General features: G+C 41.0%; 1 protein-coding gene across 21 annotated transcripts in view; it reads left to right on the forward strand.

Annotated features, from left to right (window-relative positions):
• The first annotated feature begins 1347 nt into the window (after window positions 1-1347).
• Window positions 1348-24665, forward strand: part of Kif21a (kinesin family member 21A) — a 129647-nt gene continuing 106329 nt past the window's right edge. For 13 of the 21 annotated variants that reach the window (XM_028869233.2, XM_028869234.2, XM_028869239.2 and 10 more), the window contains exon 1: window positions 1382-1652. In XM_028869233.2, the coding sequence (XP_028725066.1) occupies window positions 1609-1652 (44 nt within the window). In that variant the 5' untranslated portion in view covers window positions 1382-1608. Of the gene's footprint in view, window positions 1653-24665 lie in introns of all 21 variants that reach the window. The other 8 variants (XM_028869235.2, XM_028869247.2, XM_028869255.2 and 5 more) reach the window with 2 other exon arrangements.

A 24665-nucleotide genomic window follows, 5' to 3' on the forward strand; every position in this document is an offset into this window, starting at 1 on the left:
AAACATACAATTGAACCAAACATCTAGCAGCACAGGGTTCGCATTCCAATAGAGCAAGCCCAGACAGAGAGGGGACGGCTACCACCCCAGGAAAGGGCCTGCCTGTCTTCTCTGTTTCATCTTATATATTCTTGATTTTGCCCCCTCCACTCACGTAAGCTACCTGCCCAGTTCTTGTAGCACATGGTTTGTGACGGCTCTTTTTGAGACGCATAGGTACTGGCGCTATTGGAAATGAAGACTTTAAAAAGGTTGTGTATGTTGCTGTGTTGCTAAATATGCTCTGCTATTCTGGTCCTTTATGTAAACAGCATTTATCACAGAAGCAAGGTGGCCAAACCAGATCCATCCAGGTCTGGACCTGTCAAGTTGGGATGAAATGTGGCTCCATCCATTATGTTGGATAAATATCGAGGCGAAGGCAAGCAAGTTCTCCAGAGGGAAGCCAGAGGACAGCTTTGCCACCAATCTGGCGCGCAGAAAGACACTACAACATTCTCTAACTTTCACGTGTCTTGTCTGTAACAATTTAAGGGCAGTAAGACAAGAAACAGAGCACGTAGAACTATCTATAAGGAATGCACCCCATGGGCCATCTTCCCATGGGTCTTGAAGGTTAACACTCATTCCTATCCCAAAGTACACTGTCTCCTTTAACCTTCCTTGAACAAGGCGATGGGGTGTGTGATTTTAGCTCATATCTGCTTGGCCCAGTGCTTTTATTTGGATAGTGACATTTAATCTATTATACTGTTTTGTATGAACCCACATGTTTATTTATAGAAATGTACGGAGCAGTCCACAAAAGATACTCTGTGGCAAAGCTAACAAAGACTGTTTCCACAGTGCTATCTAAAGGCATGTGGAAGGACAATGATGACGTGCAGAACACACAATGGAACACTGTTGATAGAATCCTGGGATCCCGGGAGGAGCTGTGGAAGGGCCAGCAGGGAAAGAAAATCCGTTTGCAAGGATTAACCACGGAGCACGCCCGGATGGAAAACAGTTGTGGGAAGGCTTGGCTGTACCAGGGTCCGGTGCGCTTACCAGTGTGCACATGACTGAACAGTAACGCACCGAGAAGGCTGGCGTGTGTGTGTGTGTGTGTGTGTGTGTGTGTGTGTGTGTGTGTGATTCCACGTCCCACGCTACCGGGCAGAGGGCAGCGCCCAGCCAGGGAAGTAGGGTGGTGGGTGGTGGGGGTGGTCAAGGTCCATGCAGCAGCCCCGGCAGGTGGCTGCGGGGACGCGCGCAGCCGAGCCTCCCGGGGGAGGATCGGTGGGGGTGGCGCTCGCCTCCTCTCGGTGCCGCGCCTGGCCGTGTCGCCGGGGCGGGGCGCACCGGACCGGCCGCCGGCTGACGCAGGGCAGCGCGGAGCCCGGCGAGTGGGGGCAAGGGGCGGCGCCGTCCTGAGTCACCGCCCCCTCCCGCGCCTCGGCGCCGCCACCTTTCCATTCAGTCGCCCAACATGGCTGGAGCGCGCCGCTGAGTCCTGCCCACCGCCACCGCTGCCGCCGCCGCCGCTGCCACCGCCGCCGCCGCCGCAGCAGCAGCAGCCGGCCCGGGAGCGCTCGGCAGGGTGCTGAGACCCGGGCAGCCGCAGGCATGCTGGGCGCCGCGGACGAGAGCTCGGTGCGCGTGGCTGTCAGGTGAGCTGCGGGCGGGAGGGACAGCCGAGCAGAGCCGGCGGGCTCGCCCGCTGCTTGCCTGGCCCGGGCCCGTGCGTCGCGACTCCTCCGGGAACAGCGGTGGCCGCCCCTCACCCCCCTCCCACCCCCCTGCGGCCCGGGCGCCGCTCGCTGCACGGTCGTCTCCCGTTCGGCTGTCCGGTGAGCGCCGCCCGGCGTCCCCGGGAGTCGCCGCCGCCGCTGCCCTGCAGGTCGGCCCGAGGTGTCTGTCCCCAGCGCCCCGGCGCGCCGGCCTGGAGCCGCAGACAAAGCGTCGGGCTGACAGCGGGCGGCCCGCGCCCCCTCGGATCCCCGCAGTGCCGCGCGTCGGGGCACCTGGCCTCACAGGTGTGGTCGTGGCGAGGGTATTGGGGGTGCGGGGGACACATTCACCCGCGGAGGTCTGCAGGAGGCAAACAATATCGGCTAGACGGAGGGTTTAGGTGGGCGACTGGGAGAAACCACCTGAGGTTAGTTAAGCGCGGTGGATGTTGACAGTGACCTCACACACGCCTGGGGTTGGGTTTTGAAATCCTGGATACGTTTATTGTGTTGTGGTGAGTGACGGTGGCATGGATATTTGATGTAATTCGGCTGTTTTGATGCATCGCAAAGGGGGGGAACTAGGACGGTTGCTCTTGGAAAACTGCAGCATCATCACACTGAAAAATTAATGAAGCATTCATCCTGGACCAAGTGCATGGCTTCCATCGCTCTGATGAAATACTGTTAACTTATTTACAATTTAAAGATTATAAAAATAACCTGTCTTCAAAGAAATCCACAATTAGTAAACATCTTCCGCTGTCAAGATCTTTGTTGAAAATTACTGAAAGTTACATAATGTACACATTCCTATGGTTATTTTAGTGACAAATCTTGATTAGGCACAGAAGTGGGCAGTTTTAGATGCCCTGGATCTTTGTCTTAAAAAATAAAATGAAATTGGAAGGTATTTTGATTCATTTGCTTTGCAGATAATGAAATTACCACCGAATGGAGGTGACAGCTTTATGATTCTTTACGCTCAACAGCTGTAAAACTTTGAAAAATTTTATTCTCCTTTTTGGCTATTCCTGGGCTATTTTCCATTATTAGATGAGCTTGTTTTTCCTATTCATTCTACTACCTTTCTTTTGGCCTTAAAATATGGATTAATGACTGCATCAGGGCTAGGGAAATGGAAGGAGAAGGCAGGAAGGCCATTAAGAGCCAGTTTACTAGGAGCTCTGATTATGAATGATGGGAACACAAACAAACAAACAAACAAACCACAAACTGTTAATAAAAACAGAAAATTTGTTTGGGAGAAACATTTTTTTTTCTTAAAATAAAGGTTTGAGAATTTTATATGTGCATCTTCTATGTCATGGGCTAGTTTGTGGACGACTATGTTCAATCTGATCTTGCTTCCAATGGAAGTGAATGGAGTCATGAATAGGCCTAAGGTGCTGATGACCTATAAATACCTTACATTACTGTGTGTGTGGTAGTACAGGTGAATGATGTGGGTCTGGTTTTGGAGGAAAAGGTTTATCTGTCCTTCAGCCTTCCGAATGTTAGGATAACAGGTATGAACCACCAAGGGTGGCTATAAAAACTTTAACAGAACTTGTTGGCCTACATTGTGAAGATTCAGTTTGGTGAAAATCAGATCCCCCACCCCACATTAAATACCTTGTTCTAACTCTCTAAACTTAACTTTATATAGGCTAAAAATAGCTTATATTCACATACCATTATGATATTTCTAAAGTGCCTAGACACATTCACTTACAACAAAAATATATTGAACGTTCTGTCCTATGTCTGTTGCTCTGATTTCTGAGCTAAAATTAATAATAAATGGTGCACATATACCGTGTATGAGACTCAAGACAGTGTTCACCTGTTTTATCTCAGGTAAAAATCTCAGACCTGTGTCTTGAATGCTATTATTTTTTATCCAGCTTACTGACGGAGAACAGGAAGATTATTAAGTTAACCTTCCACAATTAAACTGGTAGCAAGTGATAGAAATAGGGTTCCAATCCAGACAGTTTAAATTTATGGCCCAGGTTCTTAACCCTGAAGCCTGCACAGGTAAGAGACAAGATCATGCCGTGCCAAGTTTTACTCAGCTTAAAAGGTCATCGCTTCCTCTTCATCCTGTGCGAGTGCATTCACAAATGAGCAGCCTTGGCAAGACTATTCATCTCTTGACATCCAGGAGAAGACCGTTCACAAAGAGAGGGCCCGGATTTAACTTTTCCAGTGTCCTTCAATCCCATCTCTCCTCCGGTTTGTGGCAAACTTCATCAGCAGGAGTAAATCTACACAAATGTTGTGTCTAGACACAACATCAACAGAGGCATTTGGCCCATCTTTCTCCTTTAATGAATAATGGAATGGCCGGCAAGGGAGACTTGGCTGTATTCCACAACAGCAGACACATTGTCAAGGTGCTTGTGTGTTACTGGACTCTGAGGCCCGGTCTTGTTAGAGGTCGTTACTGTGCCATTAGAGGTTTTGCAAAATAAGTGCTTGAGACATAGAAGCCTTTGCGGGGAAAAGACGCTAAACAGAAAGTTTCTCATTCAGGGAGAATGTTTTTTATTCAGTTTCTGAGAATATTTTGGCATTTGAGTTGTCTGTAGGTTCCTTTTAATTGAGAAAAGATATGGATTCAGAAGACAGTCCCAATGTTCAGTCCCATGCGGCTGTTGAAAACCTGAAATAAAGTTAATGCTGCATAACTAAAATTTAAGTTTAAATCTTTTTTGTTTTACGTTTATTTGTGGTGTATGTGTATGTGTACATGCATATACAGACACACCTTAGTGACAATCAGAAAACAATCTGTGGGACTTATTTTTCTCCTTACTATCATGTGGATTCTTCTTCTTCTTTTTTTTTTTTTTTTTTTTTTTTTTTTGGTTTTTCGAGACAGAGTTTCTCTGTGTAGCTTTGGAGCCTATCCGGGAACTCGCTCTGTACACCATGCTGGCCTCAAACTCACAGAGATCTACCTGGCTTTGCCTCCCGAGTGCTGGGATTAAAGGCATGCGCCACTGACGCCGCCGCAGCCGCCGCCGCCGCCGCCACCACCCAGTTTACCATGTGGATTCTTAGGATCAATCTCAGGTCTAAAGCCTTGACAGCAAGGCTTTACCTTTACCTCTTTACCTGCCGAGCGTATCGGCCCAAATTTAAATTTAAAAGCTAGTCTTTGATCCAGTTACTAGAAGCTTTTATGTGTGCTTGAATATCTTAGTCATATGGATTTATTTTTTTCAGCTATAAAGTTCATGAAATCTAAATACTGGTAAAGTGTTTCTGATGAAAATTTTATGTTAGAGTTAATATGTGCATTAATGTACATGTACTGGGTTTCAGTACAGAAAATGAAAGCACTTAGCTCAATAATTTTATCTTCTTTACATGCTGAAATATCTTAAGTGTCATTGAATTAAATAAGATATTAAATTGAAATCCATCCAGGTTTTTCCCTTTAGAAATGTGGGTAGTAGGGACTTGAAAAGCATACATGTGGCTTATATGTTTACTGGGGATGCTACTTTGTAATTTAAATGTAAGGAAGTAGCAAGTACGGCTACTTACAAACAGAAAGAACCACAGACCAACTGTTACCCTTAGAGAGTACACCAAATATGGAACATCTATGTTTAGTGTGTGGTCCTATGCGCACAAATACACATGCATGCCCATATGAACATGTATACATGGAAAATGTTACTTCATAGCAATTAAGTTGAATGTCTAGCTGAGGTAGATGACATTGACAAAAGTGAACACTGAAATACAGCACACATTCTATTCTTACTATCTTAATTGTCTTATACTGAATTGACTAATTCGCTTCTCTAAAAACTGTAAAATCAGTTAAACATTTTGAATTCTTCATGTAAGACATTGAGACATTGTGAGGTGATGTGGCCTTTTCTGTTTCCTTTTTCTGAATGTTGACAAGAAAATTGTTACTTTTTCCTTTTCAAAAACCTTAGCTTGCAGAATTCCCCAAGGACCGCTTAACAATGGAGATTCAGAAAGGACCATTATATTTTCATATAATTTGTATGGCAACTAACATTTCTTTGTTTGGCTTTGGCAGGGCTCTAATATCCTTGACAGTGAGTTTGGATTAGAGTATAATATCAACTTTGTGTTTCTTCTTTTTTTCCCTGAGTCTGGGTTTCTCTATGTAGCCCTGGCTGTCCTGGAATTTGCCCTGTAGATCAGGCTGGCCTCAAACTCAGAGATCTGCCTGCCTGCCCCTGCCTCCTGAGTGCTGGGACTGAAGGTGTGTACCACCATGCCTGGCTCAAAAAAAAAAAAAAAAAAAAAAAATTTTTTTTTTCCCAGTTTGCTGTGTTCTCAACTTACTGAGGCTTGCTTGCTTTGTTTGTCTGTTTATTTATTCTTTCATTCATTTGAGACAGCGTCTCATTATGTAGCTCTGGCGGGTTTGGAACTGACTTTGTAGACCAGGCCAGCCTTGAATTCAGAGATCCGCCTACATTAGCCTCTTCTTCTCGAGTACTGGGATTAAAGGCATGCACCACCACACCTGGTCTAACTCACTTCTGTGAAGTGGTATTGCTCAGCTGACGTATGGGCTGGGGTGGACAGTCATCCTATGCTCTTCCTCTGTGCCCCTCACACTGAGGTGGCAGCCCGGAGCTATGAAGATCATAAGATCTTTTTGTACGCCATCTGTTAAATGGGATTTTTATTGGTAATGATACAAACTGTTGACACTGATGACGCCCCTGGATTGACAGGAAAGAACTGTTGAAAAACTTCAGACTTGCCTTTTCCAGTAATCTACTTATTTAAATTGCTTTTGTTACTTTACTTTGGTTGTGGTAAAAATGAATCTTTTATTTATTTGCTAATAAAATTTTAGGAGAAGCCCTGGATAGATGCACTCTACTGTGTGAGACTAAAATGAATCTGGAAAATACTAGGTGACTTCAAAGTTCACGAAGTTGGAACTCAAACCCAGATTTCTTATCATCCAACTTATTTCCACATGTTACATGTTACTTACTAACTCCAGTAAAGGTTTTCCTGGTAGAAACACGAAATAACATTTGAAGTCCGCATTTCGAAACAACTGCATGTTTAGAAGATGTAGATGTGCGAGACTTCTGGGTAGGCTTGTTGCATGGAAACATGATTATTCGGTGTTTGCTCCTTTGTCTATTCTTCGTGTCAACAAATATTTACTGAGTGTCTCCTGTGTGTTCAGCACCTTCTACCAATCTGCCTGATCCACCGAGTTCTTTTGTTCACAGAACTTAGAATAACCATGGACACATAATGGGTTGGCACCAACACAAAGTAGAATAAACTAAAAAATGAAAGACAATTGCTGCAGTTGAGTTTTTTTTGTTCCTTTTATTATTATTTTTTTTAAAAAGTAACATTTGAAAAGTTCATTTGTTGTTCAGGAACAGTTATTAGACATGCATGTTTTGGTTCTAAAGGATATTCATGGAAGAATTGAGCCCGGAAGCCTGTCTGCTAGGAGGACGTTCTCTGTAAGGCATCCTATGGATAAAGTGGGCCTCTTCCTTGTGTGCTTTTGGTTTAGGAATTAATAGAAACCAGAGAGAAGAGACCTTTAAAAGACAAAAGGTGATGTGCTCTCAGAGTCAATGAAACCCTTTTATTTATAAAACGTGAGTTCATTCTTTTCCTTCAAATATGGGTTAATACCTGTCCTTTTTGGCCTTTTATTGCTATGATAAACACAATGACCAAAGATCACTTGGGGAGGAAAGGGTTTATTTGGCTTTACCCATCCTGATCACAGTCCATTCTTGAGGAAAGTGAGGCCAGGAACTCAAGCATGAACAGAGGCAGGATCTCTGGAGGAACAGTGTTTCCTTGTACAACCCAGGGTCAGCTCTGCAGGGGTAGCACCGTCCACAGGGTGCTGGACCCTCCCATGTCTATCGTGAATAAATGCCCACAGGCCAGTCTGATGGAGGCGTGTCCTCCGTTGAGGTGCTTTATTCGCAGGTGACTCTAGGGTTTGTGTAAAGTTGACCAAAGCTTGCCAGCACGTAAGTGTAACAGGTGTGGTGGAACAAGTTTATTCTTTAGGATAACACAGGACTTCAGGTTTCATATTTAATTATCACTGCTCCTCGTACTCCGGCCCTCTGATTTGCTAATTGGTTACTATTCTAATGTGTAATTATGGGGTAGTGAATGTGTACCAAGGCTTTCAGTTCAGCGAAGTCATGAGAACAGAAATTACCCTGGAGGTTAATATCCTCACCTCCTCTTTCAGCTTCTCATCATTTTTTCCTCCAAATAATGTACTTACTCATTGTTATGGATGTTCTTCTCTAAGACACACTACAACATGCCGGTCATACTTACTCTGACTTAAACATTATTTTGTGTCAAAATCATTCATGCTCTGGCATCATCCAAGCTTCAGATTAGGAAGCAAGATGCATACTAGTTAAGAAGCAATATATACTATGTATCATTAGAACAATTTTAATCATGAGCAGCAAATTTGCTGGCATTTTAGTATGTCCTTCTGAACAGGGCATTTATGAACTGTATTTCATCTGGTTTTCCCAGTGGATTAACTCTTTAATCCTCTCAGATTATTAAAATAGTTTTCCTGTGGTTGCAGCTTTATTTCAAGCAAATGACTGTCAAGTCAGAGAATGAAATTTTTTATACTCCATGATTATCATGAAGTGTTGCTGAATGGTTAAGAAGTACATTTAAAATCCACTGGCCATTTGTCTTTTAAAAAATCATTGAAATTTTATGTTAGACATAGTTTTGGTATTCCTAGAATTATTGGCAAAATGGATTTTAAAGCAGAAAGGCCCTTTCATGAGGCTAGCTGCTCAGAGCCATTTATTCAGAGAGTTGACAGTAGAGGATCAGAGACATACCAGGCATTATTTGATGTCACACACTGTCGGGTCCAGTCTGCTGTTGATTTGCACTATGAGTCTAGAACTTGATGTTTTTCTTGAAACATCTAGGGATAGATGTTTGAAACATCTAGAAATAGAATAGCATATATTTGATAAAATGAAGTTCCTGTAGTTTTAACCCTTTAAGGACATATATTGAAATTTTAGTTGGTGGTGAGATGAGTGTCTTCACTACGGATGCCTGCTAGTTTTGCTGTCTGAATGCCTCAGGCCTAGGACTTGACTAGTGCTGTGGGATGTTCTGTATGTCCTGTGGGAGCCCGTTCTCGGGTTCCTCATGGCTTTACCCATCAGGTCCGCATAAAGGATGATTAGAACCACCACGGGTCTGAGTGCAGGTGTCTGAGATGGTCTGTACTTGGCTATGCTGGGGGATGGTCTGTATGTCAAATTGCTCTGATTGGTCAATAAATAAAACCTGATTGGCCGTGGCTAGGCAGGAAGTATAGGTGGGACTAACAGGAGAAATAAAAGAACAGGAAGGCAGAAGGAGTCACTGCCAGCTGCTACCCTGACAAGCTGCATGTGAAGACGCCAGTAAGCCATGAACCATGTGGCAAGGTATAGATTTATGGAAATGGATTAATTTAAGATATAAGAACAGTTAGCAAGAAGCCTGCCACGGCCATACAGTTTCTAAGCAATATAAGTTTCTGTGTTTACTTGGTCGGGTCTGAGCGACTGTGGGACTGGCGGGTGACAGAGATTGGTCCTCACTGTGGGCAAGGCAAGAAAACTCTAGCTACAGACTAGTAATTCGAATGAAGACCTTGCAAAGGTGAAGGAAGACCTGAGTGACAGAAACCCAGCTCTAAAAATTTGAGGATTCTGGCATATTAAAATATGAAAAATATCAGACTGTTTTGTAAAAAAAAAAAAAAAATCATACCAACTAGTTTCTGTATTTACATGTAAAATATTGATGCTCTCCAGAGGTCATTTACATGCACTAGGTAACTAGGAACTAATTGAAAGCATACATACTTTTCCTCCCTTCCTCCCTGTGAATTCTAGGCCTGGACCATGTGGCTACTTCCTAAGCCCCATCTTGATTCTTTGCTGTTTTCTCCCTCCAGTATACTAAAGAATTATCACATATTCCAGTAATAATCTTACTTCAGAGAAGATGTCTGGGGAGCGGAATGAGAACTGAGAGGGCCATTTGTAGAGTTCAGAAAGGAAATAGAGAGATGGAAGTCTGATTTGCAGGGCCCTGTGTGCTTGGTGCTTCATTATACAGATGATCCTGAAGCTTTTAGTCACCTCAACTTTTCCCAACCTTATTTCAGAGAGAAAGCAAGAATGGAACATCTTTTGTGTTGTATGGGAAGCTGGTCATTGAAACTGTATCGCTTTATAGAAAGCTTTTTTAACTACTCTGCCCTTTATGGTCACATTGCTTTTTTTATACTATGTCCTCCTCCTTTCTCTTCAATAGAATACTTCTTTCTTTCTTTCCTTCTTTCCTTCTTTCTTTCCTTCCTTCCTTCCTTCCTTCCTTCCTTCCTTCCTTCTTTCTTTCTTTCTTTCTTTCTTTCTTTCTTTCTTTCTTTCTTTCTTTCTTTCCTCTCTCTCTCTCTTTCCTTTCTTTCTTATAAAGAAGATGGTAATGTATTATATTGACAACATTATTACAATTGACTATTTGAAGGTCATTGTTTTTATTATTGACATGAAGCACATAGATATCTAAATGTCCAGAGGTCATTCACAATTTAGCCTCAGGGATAATCTATCTGGATAACTGTTCAACTCCATCCTCAGCTTCAGTTAGAGGAAAGAACAAGAAAAATGTTCAGCTGTGAATAAGGAAAGGTAAGACTTCGGCCCACTCGGTGGCAAAAAATCGAAAGGCAGATCAAGGTTTGTTCTTTGCTCTTGGATTAGACATCCTTCTCAACTTTGGAAATCTGTGTCTGTCGATGGGCGTGAAAGTATCACAGATCTCTGAATATGGTGAAGAAATTATGTAATATATTTACATATATTGTATAATACCTGAAATATAAAAATATTTCAGAGTAGACCACATTTTTTGACAGAGCTACAAAGTCAGCTAGTGTTCTAAATCAGAGAGACTTTTCTTCCAGTGAGCAAAATTTGGAGGCTGTAGGAAATGGAAAGCTATATCCATTATTACGGTCTGCTGATGTGGCACACAACATCTCTGTCCCACACAGTACTCATTCTAATCTTTACTTTTTGGATCCAGATTTGTTTATTCATCACATAATTATGGAATGTCAATTATGTACTCATCTTACAAAAGCTCTTGTGATGGTAAATATCAATAATAAATAAATGCTATCAAGGCTATTCACACAATAGGATGAACACCGGATAGATGGTCAGACACCTGTTTAAGTCTGGATTCTTGCCTGTGATAAACTTGGTCTTGACTAGGTAGCTTTTTCACTTACTTCAGTGGACTCAGGAAAGGCTCAAAAAGAGATGGACACGTAAAAAAAGCACTTGGAAAGTGGTTTTGCCATAGACTGAAAAAGTAATATTAGAGATGACTTTGCTAGAGTGTATAAGTCAATTATATTACAAACTCTAATGACTGGCTTAGTCATTCTTCAGCGTGTGACCCATTGGTGTCTGTTTTTTTGATCATCTTACTGTGTTTTTATCACTATGAACGGTACAACAATCTATTATACATCCTCAAGCCCTCAACCCCTGCCTAGCCCCCAAGTTTTACATATGTGAACCACATACCATCCTACTCTGTTGCACCTGATTTCTATCATTTTAATTCTTTCTCTTCTCAAACAGGCTTTTGAGTGTGTGTGTGTGTGTGTGTGTGTGTGTGTGTGTGTGTGTGTGTGTGTAGAGAGAGAGAGAGAGAGAGGTAGGTAGGTCGCTACCATATTAACAATTAGTTTTTTAGTTGAACTGTGTTTACTTGTTTCATGTAATGTAAGAGGATAAAGACCAAATTAGATACTCAAATTGTGAGTGTTCTTTTTGGATTGATTACAAATGAGTTTTGAAACTATAGCTAGTGTGTTTTTCCATGCTTTTTCTCATTGATGTTGGCAACAAGTCACTAAAGTGTAGAGTGGACCCAAGAATACTTTAGGTGGGTAAACTAGTAGGGCCAGAGATAGCAACGGTACAGTAGATTTACGTATTTGTTGTTATTATTGTGTCTATGTAAATGACGTATTTGGATGCTTTGTAGGGTAAGTTGTTTTCTTCCGGCTTTGTGCGGGATCTGGGTACCAAACTCAGGTCCAGGATTGTGCAATGACTACCTTGAACCAGCAAGTGCCTGTCGCCTCTGAGCTGTCTGACCTCATCCATGCACTTTTCCTGTGTTCACTGATGGCGTAATCAGATACCCAGATCGAGCTGTGTGAGGCCTTATCTGTGGACCTTTTCAAAGAGGATTGGCTCTTAGAAACAGGAAATGCATCCGTTGCTCTTTCAAGTCCAGTCTGATTATCTCTAAATCAGTTTTTAATTTTATAAGGAAATTATTTTATTCAATTTCCCCCCATTATTGAAATAATATCACATTAACGGAAGTCCTGTAGAAAAGATGAGGAAAAACAGCCAGCTTGTAGTTCACTGTTTAATACAATTACAGTTAGAATTTTGGTGTATTTCTTTCAGTCTGTTTTCATTGTGTTTCTGTGTTTTTCCATCTCAGTTATAATCAGCATGTATCCTTTGTAGCCTGACATTTTCATTTTACAGTGTATAAGACTTTTCCAGAAACATATTTTTTTTTTTTTTTTTTTGGTTTTTCGAGACAGGGTTTCTCTGTGTAGCTTTGCGCCTTTCCTGGAGCTCACTTGGTAGCCCAGGCTGGCCTCGAACTCACAGAGATCCGCCTGGCTCTGCCTCCCGAGTGCTGGGATTAAAGGCGTGCGCCACCAACGCCCGGCCTCCAGAAACATATTAAAGAAGCATATTTTAAATATATATTATCATCTTTTTTTCAATAATTTAATGTGATAGGTGTTAAGTCCAGCAAATTAAGCAGTAATTTAATCAACAAGAATTGTTTCATACGGACATAGAATTAAGAGCTGTGCTGTCCTGTGATTGTTGGTGATGTATGTTCATTAGCAGTGACTTTACAAGTGACTTTTTCCAGGGGTCAAAGGTTGGGGGTGCTGCTCCCCCAGAGTGGTCATGCTGCTCAGAGAAAGATATCTTGATGATTAATTTGAACTTTTCACTTATACTCAGATCAAGACATACTGATATTAGAGTATTATAAACATTGTCCCCCAAATATTATTCTAACCATTGATGTTGAGCCAGACACAGGGCTGTAACTGGGCCATGTTCCTTGAAAACGAGAACCTTTTTAAGGCATTTCTTTTACTTTCCATCTTCATTCAGCCCAGAGAGCTTTGGTTCCAGCAGCCTATTGGTCACCTAGTTTGAGTCTATCCTGTCCTAAACTGGAAGTTGTGAATTTTCCACTGAACTTGAGATTACAGATCTCATTCCTGGCTCTTTGGCTTGTGTAAGTGTCCTCAACCCAAATGTGATATCTACAACATTTTTGTCAGTTTATGCAATGCAATACAGTAGTGTACTGTATTTTGAATTTTCATTTGCCAACTTACCCTTTCATTGGCAGAAAATTCTAGTTGTCCTTGGTTTTATTTTTAAACTTATTTCTTATACAATTAGGCTTTATTACCCTTCCCATTCAATTCTTGTCTTTGAATGTAAAATTGGTTGCTTTCATTCATAATTTTATATTGTTATGGCATATCATATCCTATCATAACTTTTCCTTGATCTCTTACATGTATTTTGTGACTGTTGATTTCAATATAGAACAATTGAAAGACTTTTGATGAGTTTTGGACTTTTACATTTGAGCATATTTTGATACCAGTTTTGTGGCATTTAGTGTCTTTCCACACTTGTATCATATTTATCCTATTTTAAAAAATGGCATCAGGATGTTGTTGGATCTCATGGGTGGTTGTGATCTGTCAGTCCGGTTGATTTCAGTGTCATCCTAGTAAGGCAAGGTTCTGAGGACTGTCCGTCCCTCAATGAACTTGTCAGCCTTCCTCATTCTGACCGTCTGACAGTTGCTCCTGTTCAGAAGCAGGGGCTGGAGATAATGAGAGTGACTCAGGGCAGCCTGGTAATGTGTCTGGTAACGTGGGTGAACACTAGTTCATCCACGCCCCAGCGATTTCTTCCCTTTCAAGTGAAAATTATGCTCTAGTAGCTCAATAAATGTTGAAAGTCTATGTGGAATAAATAAATGGGTATAATACATAATACATTTGTTGTGAGAATTAAAGGGATAATGTATTAAAACCCTTATATTATTGGCACTTAGTAAATGTGTGTCTGTCTGAATGTCTGCCTGTCTGTATGTAGGTATATGGATATGTATATGAGCATGTACGTGTATGTAGATATGTGTGTCTGTGCATTATATGTTTCTATATGTATTTGTATATATGTGTATATTTATATTTATATATGTATTTATTTGGTAGCTATAACCCACCTGATTTTTCACAAGGATGCCTTAAGCGGCAATTACTACTGCTATTACTTAGTTTTTTTTTTTTCAGTAGCAGACAAATAACTTGTCAGAGGACCTGTTTATTCAGTGATGATGCACTTTGGTTAAGGCAGTTGTCTTGTGTGGTTCTTCCTCATCCCTCACCCCGAGTTATCTAGTCTTTAGCAAGACCATGGCCAATGGCTGGTTTTTTTTTTTTTTTGGTTCCTTAACTGATTATGATCTCAGCAGTGCTGAGAATCAGGAGCCTTGGACATAACTTGTATTTGAATCTCTGACTCCCTTAATTTCTTTCACGGGTAGTCTTTGATGGTCTTGGATGGGCACATCATCCCTTTTGAATTTAAGAATCATTCTAAAACCCTTAAGGAAACCGAGTGGTGATCTTTGGGCATACCAGGCTATTGTTTTAAAATTTGTTTCAAGCACTACAACTTACTATTGATTATGTTTGTACTTTTAGGGGCTTTGATTTTAAAACTTATTTTTATTTGTCCTGGCTTGGTTTTTGTCTTAGTTGTCTGGATTATGTGACTTTTTCTGGATTTAGAAACCAAGCACAATTGACTAAGGGAAAGTTTGAAAATTTCCTTTCTTCGAGAGAAACTTAATGTCTTTCATTCCAGTGGGGATCTCTTTCCATTTACCTGGGCTCCTCAAAACTGGAAGTTGCCACCAGACTGTGTTTGTATGTGTGTGCTGGCACCAGTTAAACCTTGGTCACCTCTGTCCATCATTTCACTTCCATGTCATCCAGACCTGAGGTTGGTTAGCTATTCAACTTTCTCTTTTATCCCATGACAGCCTGGAAGCTCTAGTATAGTTTGAGATTAAAGTCTCCTGAAATCAAGGAGCTGTGATTTTGATATTGAAACTAATGTCCCCCCCCCACACACACATACACACACACACATATACACATACTCTTGAACAAAATTCACTAAGAAGTTGAATGAACCTAGCTAACATAGTATAAAACATATTAACATTAATAAACAACATAAAATGATATGTGTTTCCTAATATTCACAGATTAAGTTTATTGAGAAACTTTGAAAGTTTTAGTCATTTGTAAACTGTGTTTACCTTTGCCTAAATATAAAAATTATGGTTTGCCTGGCTTTTGCTGTGGCTTTCTAATGTGTGTGCAGTGGCGGCTGGGTATCTTTTGATAAAGCCTCCCCAGGCTGTACAGTACTAGGCCAAGCTACTTATGTACTGCAGTTGTTCACTGAGAACCTGGCATATCTAGGTCAGTCTGCTTTTCTCACAGAAGCATCACTGATTAGGGGTATCTCTTAGTCACTTTTCTATTGCTGTTGAGAGACACAATGGCTAAGGTAACTTTTAAAAGAATTTATCGTGGCTCATGGTTCCAAAGGGTTAATTAAAGTACATGATTGTCATGTCAGCAGACAGGCAGGGCTGATGCTGGAGCAGTAGCTGAGAACTTACATCCAGATCCACAGGCACAAGACAGAGAGACAGACACACGGACACACAGACAGACAGAGTGGAATGGCATAGGCTTTTGGAACTTCAAAGTCCACTCCCGGTGACACACTTCCTCCAACAAAGCCACACCCCCTAATACTTCCCAAACAGTTCCACCACTGCAGACCAAGCATACAAGTGTGTGAGCCTATGGGGGGCATTCTCATTGATACCACCACAGGGTGGGATACAGAAGAAGAATGTAAGGGTTGAAGGTACCAATTTACTCTGTACTGAGGAACTTCTGAGGACTCATTGATTTCCTCTCTGCTTTTGCTTTACATTCCTATTAATTCAGTTTTCTTCTTTTTTAAGTTGACATCATTGTGCTTATTTATGGGGTACAGTATTATAATTTAACAAATTGTAAAACGTGTAGTCATTAAGTCAAGGTGTTGGGAACCTTCAGACTGTTCTTTAGTGCCTCTGCAAAGTGAGTGGTAGACTGTAGACGTCCAGTGCCCTCCAGTGCTTGAACTACTTTCCCCCTAATTGGGTTTGAGTCCCGTTGGCCTTCTTCCTGCCCTCTCTGCTTCCCTTGTCACCCTCAGAGATTTCTGTTCCACTTTTTGCTCCTGAGAGATCAGCTTTCCCTCTTAGCTTTGTTTCTTCCCACCCGCCATCTCCTCGTTTTTCTTTTCTCTTGCAGCATAGCTTAGTGAAAAGAGCAGACTCTAGATTCACCAAGATAGGAATTCAGAATTTCATGGTTGGTAGCCTTAGTTTTCTCACGGATGAAACAAACGTTAATCCCTGTCTTAGAGAGTCAGGATTAAAACGTTGTAGGTGCTTGGTATTTAGGAATATTTGGGAGATGCTATATTCCTTTTTAGTTTCATCCCTGTTCCCCTTTCTCCTGTCCTTTCTATCTCTTTCCTTCTCCCTCTCTCCTCTAGAAAGACTATTCTCTTTTTCTCCTCTTTCAGGTAATATCTAGTATCCCTTATAACTCCTCCTCCTCCTTTTTGGTTTTTTGAGACAAGGTTTCTCTGTGTAGTTTTGGTGCCTGCCCTAGATCTTGCTCTGTAGACCAGGCTGGCCTCGAACTCACAGAGATCCGCCTGGCTCTGCCTACTGTGTGCTGGGATTAAAGGGGTGTGCCACTGCCACCTGGCCCATATAACTTCTTTATTGTTTACCTCAAGGTAGAGATAGTATTTTGGTGAGCTCTTGTTTATTTAATTCTATTTTCACCTTGGGTTTATCTATGAAGATGATTATAGTTTTTATGAGAATTAACTGACATATTTATAAAGTACCCAGAAAAGTGCCTGGCGCATGATAACCCTCAATAAATATAAGCTTAGATTAGTTGATAAAAATGTACTTCTTAATAGAAACTATTTGAGGCCCTGGGCTGCCCTTTTCCAGTGATTCTGTCCTGCCTCTAATGATGAGGAAAAATAGCAGTGCATTTGCAGCAGATCATGACCTAGATAACGCCAGCTGAATACAACTTGTGTTTATACAGCAGAATGGTGTCTTGGCTCCCCTTTTCTGACGAGGCGAGTTGTGCAGTCAAGATCAAGACAATTAAATTTGGGGGCCATTTTGGAAAAAATGTTTTCATAGGTTTTGCTCTCAGTTGATATGCGCAATTGGTAGAATTGTACTGTTCTTCTCTTTTTCTTTGGACGCTAGTGATTTCCAGCTGCTTACCTCATCAGGTGAGCTGACTGCCATGCTAATCCCTAGTAAAACCTCTTAAAATTTATCCCTCAGTATGTTGTTAACCTGAGTACATTTCTACTTATATCAACTGTCTTATTGCTAATAACCCCAAAGAGATCATCACATGCACACACACATTTTCTACTTAATTCTTAAGCAAACATTTAATTATTTCTGTGTGACATACCTACCTTGAAGTTTTGAAGATATGAGGTCTCAGGGTTCCTTGGCTAACTTAAAAAGATACATGGTTGATTTTGCTTGCCCTCTTTGTAGTGATGAGACATATTATATTGTATAATTTTAATGATCATGGTTAAATGTAAAATGAACAATTTTTTTTTGATTGATTTCCTCCTTCCTTCCCTTCCTTCTTCCATCCCTGGCTCTCCTTCTTCCTTCCTTCCTTCCTTCCTTCCTTCCTTCCTTCCTTCCTTCCTTCCTTCCTTCCTTTCTTACTCAATAATTGGTTCTTCAATGTTTACATAGTATAAACTGTCCAAACTTTCTATTACATGGCTAGTTTTGCATACATTGAAAACAACCTTGTGATAAGATATGTCAACAAATGAAGTCTGAAACTTAAATGATCCTGAATTTCTTTTCCTTATTTTAAAATAAACTTTTTCAGAAAACAAATTTACTTTTCCCCTCTTGGTATTGGGGATTGTCTTAGTTAATGTTCTTTTGCTGTGAAAACACACGATGACCAAGGCACACTCTTATAAAGGAAAGCTCTTAACTGGGGGCTCGCTTACAGTTTTAAAGGATGAGTGCATGGTCATCCTGCTGGGAAGCAGACAGACTTGGTGCTGCAGCAGTAGCTCAGGGCTTTACATTCTGATCCACAGGCAGCAGGCTGTGGGAGAGAGACACTGGGCTTAGCATGGACTTCTGAAACCTCCAAGTCCATCCTCAGTGACACATCTCCTCCAACAAGGCCACACCTCCTCCAACAAGGCCACACCTCCCAATCCTTCTGAAAAATTTCCACTAGGGACCAGCATTCAAATATATGAACCTATGGAGACCATTCTCATTCAGACCACCACAGGGATCAAGCCTAAGCTCAGCTGTTGAGCTCTGTCAGTAATCCAAGCTGACTCACTGCGAAATGAAACACTGTGATGAAAGACGAGTGTATGGAGCAGAAAGCTGGATGCAGTGATTCAGATAACTAAGATATTTTGCTGCCTCTGACGGGCAGAAGAATCATCCAAATCTAAGCTCCTGAAATAATGAGCGCCCATGTTAGGAAGAGTATAAGCAAAGGTAACTACCATTCACAATCACAGTTAAGTTCTCCACATACATACTCCAGACCATGCTTAAATATTGTTAGTTGCTTTCTGTATATTCTAATCAGTCAATCTATATTCACCTAAAAACAAACAAACAAACAAACAAACAAAAAACAAAAAACCAAGCACTGACAAGAATTTCTGCTTCTAAAAGCCACCACCATCTTGGTACTTTTGAATATTAAGTATGACTATTTTTTAATTATAAAGTTTCTTTTATAACTGAATCTTTGTCAGTGTCGGTCTTTGAGTTCAAATTTACTTATGTCAGTTCCCCTGATTCATTCTGAGGTGATGATATTATAAAAGTAGCCCTGTAGAAAAACAATGTGATACCTCTTTACGACTCAGATCTTGAGTATGAAGTGAACAGTACTTTTATTGTACACTTCACATTCATTAAAAATGTACAGGAAAGGCTCATGGTAAAGCAGGAACTACTTAGACATATTCTGGTAGCAAAATAATTGAATTTGTAAGGACAGTAATAGTTCTCATCTCTGACCATCCCATTTAAATTTGACTCAGACCAATGTGTATCACTTTAGTTCAATTCAGCTTATTAGTTTTTGAGACCTGCTAAGAAAGAGTAACTTAACATACTTTGTTAGGGAGGTACAAGATGAATTGAATATGGATTTTGCCCTGAAAGAACTCAGTCCAAGGGCTGGGGATGTAGCTCCATAGGTGACTACATGCACAGCATGTGTGAAGCACTGGATTTAATCTCCGAAGGAGAAAAACAGGGAAGGAAAAAAGATGAGCTCAGTTTAGTTGGGAGAATCTGCATGTCCATACAAGACCTAATGGCTATTCCACAAAACATGCCAAAAACGAATGGGCACATGTTATGTGCAACCTGTTGGAGGAGTCTGCCCTAGCAGGCATTGGGATTACAATAGCCGCCTTTGTAGACAGAAGGAAGAACTTCATATGTTCCATAGTCGTGGTGTAAGTACTTAATGATTAAGTCTCATGAAATCCAGTCGTGGTCATCTCCTAATCTTTAGCATTATGGCTTAAACTTTTTGTTTTGTTTTGTTTTGTTTTGTTTTTTTGTTTTTTGAGACAGCGTTTCTCTGTGTAGTTTTGGTGCCTGTTCTGGAACTTGCTCTGTAGACCAGCCTGGCCTTGAACTCACAGAGATTCTCCTGGCTCTGCCTCCTGAGTGCTGGGATGAAAGGCATGTGCCACCACCACCTGGCTCTGCTTAACCTTTTTAATGCTTTCCCAATTTCTGTACTAATTCTGTCTTGTTTTTCATTTTCTTTCTATAAAGTTCATTATATATATATATATATATACATATATATATATATTGCAAAAAATTATTATCAACTACTCATTCATATTCACAAAGATATAAGTACACACATACATCAAAGTATGCCTGTACATACTCAGACATAATCTACATATACTTGGCTGGCTTTGGCTTGACTGAGATAGACAAGAGACCCTTGTGGAATATTTCTAGAATATTTCCTTTCTAATACTATTTTGATATAACTTAAAAGCCCTCTTATTTGCATATCTTTGTTGTTGTTATGTATCCTCATCAATCCCAGTTTCCTGAGGATTTTTTTTTCTGGGTAGAACCATGATGTGTTTCATCATACAAAGATCTAGACAAGGACCCAAGGTATGCTGTGATCCAGGAAGGCCTGAACTTTCTCTGATCCACCTGCTTCGGACTCCAGAGTCGCTTGATAATAAGTCACCCAGCTTGTCTGAATATGACGTCTTTGGGGGAGATAAAGAGAAACTGATTAGAAGCTACCCTGGAGAGCAATGAGAAAATTCTCCACTAGGCTTCTTACTCATATGTTACATAGAATAAAAATAGCCTTACTCAGGAGCACTTTTATGTCTTCCCATAACATCTAGATAAGTTACTTTAGGTAAGTCACACGTCATCTTCCAACTCCACATCATTTTTTAAAAAAAAATGAATAATAATATTCCTTCTGTCTCTAAAATTCATTGATCAATTTCCAAAGCATTCCTACTGATAGAACTATATCACACTAGGAAGTATTCAATCCAATACAAGTGGTAAGGAGATCAGAACAATATAACATGCTATTCCGTATCTTTCTATTCCTTCCTAGTCATCCATTTCTTTACTCTCATTTCTTTCACTTAATATTCCTCATACCACATTCTTGTGCAAGGTGGTTATGGGCCATTTTCCTATAAAGAGAAAGCAATGGAAATAAAACCCAAGGGCTAGAAATGTAGCTTAGCTGGTTGTTTGCCTTAGTATGCAGGAAGCCTTGGATTCAGTCCTACCATGGAATAAAGGAAGTGCTGTGGACTCATTCTGTAATGGCTAGCACTTGAGAGATGGAGGCAAGAGGGTCAGAAGTTTGAAGTTTTCCTTAACTACATCATGAGTTCTGCAAGAGACTCTTGTCTTAAAACACTGAGAAACAAAACAAAACAAATAACCCCTCCCAACATGCCAAAATAAAACCAAAGACTTTGAGACAATAATTGAGCAACTACAATACCATGGTATATTAGTCAGGGTTCTCTTGAGGAGCAAACCTGATAGAATGGGTCTATATATATTAAAAGGAGCTTTATTACAGAGGCTTATAGACTGTGGTCTGGCTAGTCCCAACAGTGAGTGTCTCCTCATGGAAAGGTTGATAATCCAGTAGTTGTTCGGGCCTAGAGGTTGGATGTAGCAGCTGATTTTCAGTCTACATTGGAATTTCAAAGTAGGTTCTACTGCCAGTGAAGAAATGAATACCTCAGCAGCATGGTAGATGGACTGGACAGTGAGAGTGGTGGTGAGCAGGCAAAAAGCAAAAGATGCCTTTGATGTGGGCGGCCACCAAAATGTGGCCTAGATTTAGGATGGATCGTCTGGCCTCAAGTGGTCCAGATTTAGGGTGAGTCTTAACCACCTCAGCTAATCCAATCAAGAAACGTCACTCAGAGGTGTGCCCAGCTGCTCGAGTCTTAGTTAATTCCAGATGTAGCCAAGTTAACAACCAAGGTTAGCTACCACAGGTGGAGATTCTTTATTGAAATATTCAAAAATTATTATTATTAATATTATTGATGAGTGTTTTACCTTCATGTATGTCTGTATACTGTGTGTACATGCTTGGTGCCCATGGAGGCCAGAAGAGCACTTTGAATTCCCTTCAACTGGAGTTGCCATATAGGTGCTGCAAATTGAACCCAGGTCCTCTGGAAGGGCAGCTAGTGCTCCCTACCACTGAGCCAAACCCTAGCTCCTAACTGAAGATTCTACTACGACTCTTGGTACATAGTAGTTTAGTCGCTCAGTAAACTTTTATTTCTCATCAAAACACAAGTCAATGAAGTAACTTGAACATGTTCACGGACTGAATTGATTTTGTTATGTTGATGCAGAAATTTTGAGGATTTGTGGGCAGTCTTAGTATGTCACCATAATATAATCATGTACACCATCATTTGATATGGGTATTTAGCAGCCTGTATATATATATATATATATATATATATATATATATATATATATATATATTTTTTTTTTTTTTTTTCTAGACAGGGTTTCTATGTGTAGCTTTGGAACCTGTCCTGAAACTTACTCTGTAGGCCAGGCTGGCCTTGAACTCACAGAGATCCACCTGCCTCTGCCTCCCCAGTGCTGGGATTAAAGGTGTGTGCCGCCGCCGCCGCCGCCGCCGCCGCCGCCCGGCTAGCTTGTATTTGTTGCAATGCCATGCCTTCCTTTAACTTGATAATGGATAATTCTCATTGACACTGTTTAGATGCTATTGTGTTTACCACTCAGTGAAGAGTATTCTGAGTCAAATGTCTTGAGGTTATAAGTTGTGCTGCAGTTTCCCAGTATTTCTCAAACACCCTTTTATGTCCAGGCTGGTATCACATCAGCTACTATATATTAGGATGATAGACTGTAACATGAATCTTCAAAGTTCTTATTATTGGGGTCAATGCTGGTAGATCAGAGAGACAGAACAAGCCACAGCTATCTCACCTCACTAGTTCCTCATCTGGTCCTGTTTCCTCAGACTGGAAGCCTCTGAGTCCTCATCCAGAATGAATCCCAGCTGAACTGTGCTGCTTCAAAGCCTGAAAGCTTAACCAGCCAAATGCTTAACCAGCCGAATGCTTAACCAGCCAAATGCTTCTAATTCCTGGTCCTCACACCTTATATATCTTTCTGCCTTTTACCATCACTCCCTGGGATTAAAGGCTCGCTTTCTGGGATTAAAGGTGTGTGTCACCATGCTTGGCTGTTTCCAGTGTGGCCTTGAACTCACAGAGATCCAAAGAGATTTCCACCTCTGAGATGCTAGGATTAAAGGCGTGTGCTACCACTGCCTATCCTAAGTATCTAGTGGCTTTTCTGTTCTCTGACCCCAGATAATTTTATTAAGGTACACAATATTTTAGGGAACACAATACCACCACAATAGACACATAGAAGCTACAGATCAACAACTTGTAGAAAACTGTAGGAGTCTCTTTGTTTTAATATCTCAGTTAAGCAAGTAAGAGAAGAGGTTCTGGCTGTGTCGGAGGATGCTGGACCACACTGGGTGTTGCTGTTTTAATTGCTCAGCATGTCACTTGACATGTGTGGGCCATTCTTATGGAACTGCTAAGTGGGCAGCTCCACACTAATTATCAGTGTCCAGGTTCACATTAGTTTTCTGCATGCTTTTCTGCCTGTAGCTAGTGTTTGCTCATTTAAATGACCGAATAGACATTGTTCAGAAGAGGGTCAAGTTAACCCTGGTAGAGCTTGTCATTTAATATGCAGGGTGTAAGGGGTAGTGTTGCCACCTTCAGTATTTACATTATTCCCCCACAATAAGGTGTAGTGTTATCGTCTTCAGGATCTATATCATTCCCTCTGCTACCATCCTTACTCAGCCCTATCAATGCCTGAATAATGAGGTAGACTGGTCATGTATGAACATTCTAAAGTCAAGCCTTCCACTCTGGGGTGTCTTGGAGTTCTAGATCCAGAATTCAACAGTTCTGTTGGTTGGTTGTAACTTTTTTTTTTTTTTTTTAAAAAACTTAAGTCACAGGATAAAAAAAAAAAAAAAAGCATAATTTCCTTGTTCACTATATTGAAAAGTAATAATACAAAGAGGACTCTCATAACTGTTCTCCATTTGAATAAAAAGTAACCATGAGCTCGTACATTTTCACCCATTTCATTATATAATAGAAACAGGGGAGTGCTTAGTAAAATTTAAATAATTGCTAATATTTTCCATATTTAAAAATCTAGTGTGGCAAGCTGGGTGGTGGTGGTGGTGGTGGTGGTGGTGGTGGTGGTGGTGGTGGTGGTGGTGGTGGTGCATGCCTTTAATCCCAGTACTCGGGAGGCAGAGGCAGGAGGACCCCTGTGAATTCAAGGCCAGCCTGGTCTACAGAGCGAGTTTCAAGACAGGCTCCGAAGCTACACAGAGAAATCCTGTCTTGAAATCAAAAACCAAACAAACAAAAACTGTATTCACTCGAGAGACTTTTCTTTCCTGTCATGTGATGTAGATACTAGGTGTAGACAGAAGTTTCTCTCCTGCCTGTCTGTTCCCAAATACCTGACAGCCGCTTCTTAAATAATTGACTCGGAGGTTTAATATTACTTATAAATGCTTTGCCAGTCGCTCAGGCTTATTACTAGCTCTTATACTTGAATTAACCCATAATTCTTATCTATGTTTAGCCACATGACTTGGTACCTTTTCTCAATATGGCATTCTTTTTTTTTTTTTGAGCTGAGGACCGAACCCAGGGCCTTGTGCTTGCTAGGCAAGTGCTCTACCACTGAGCTAAATCCCCAACCCCCAATATGGCATTCTTATCTTGCTTCATCTGTGTTTGCTAGCCACCCCTGACTCTGCCCTTTCTCTTCCCAGAATTCCCCTAGTTGGTCACCTTGTCTATACTCCTGCCTGGCTATTGGCTATTAAACCAATTCGAGTGACAAATCTTTACAGTGTACAAGAGAATTATCCTACAGCAACCACATAATATTGTATTTGATATTTTC

Source organism: Peromyscus leucopus, chromosome 20, assembly GCF_004664715.2.
Source record: "Peromyscus leucopus breed LL Stock chromosome 20, UCI_PerLeu_2.1, whole genome shotgun sequence".
Lineage (NCBI taxonomy): Eukaryota > Metazoa > Chordata > Mammalia > Rodentia > Cricetidae > Peromyscus > Peromyscus leucopus.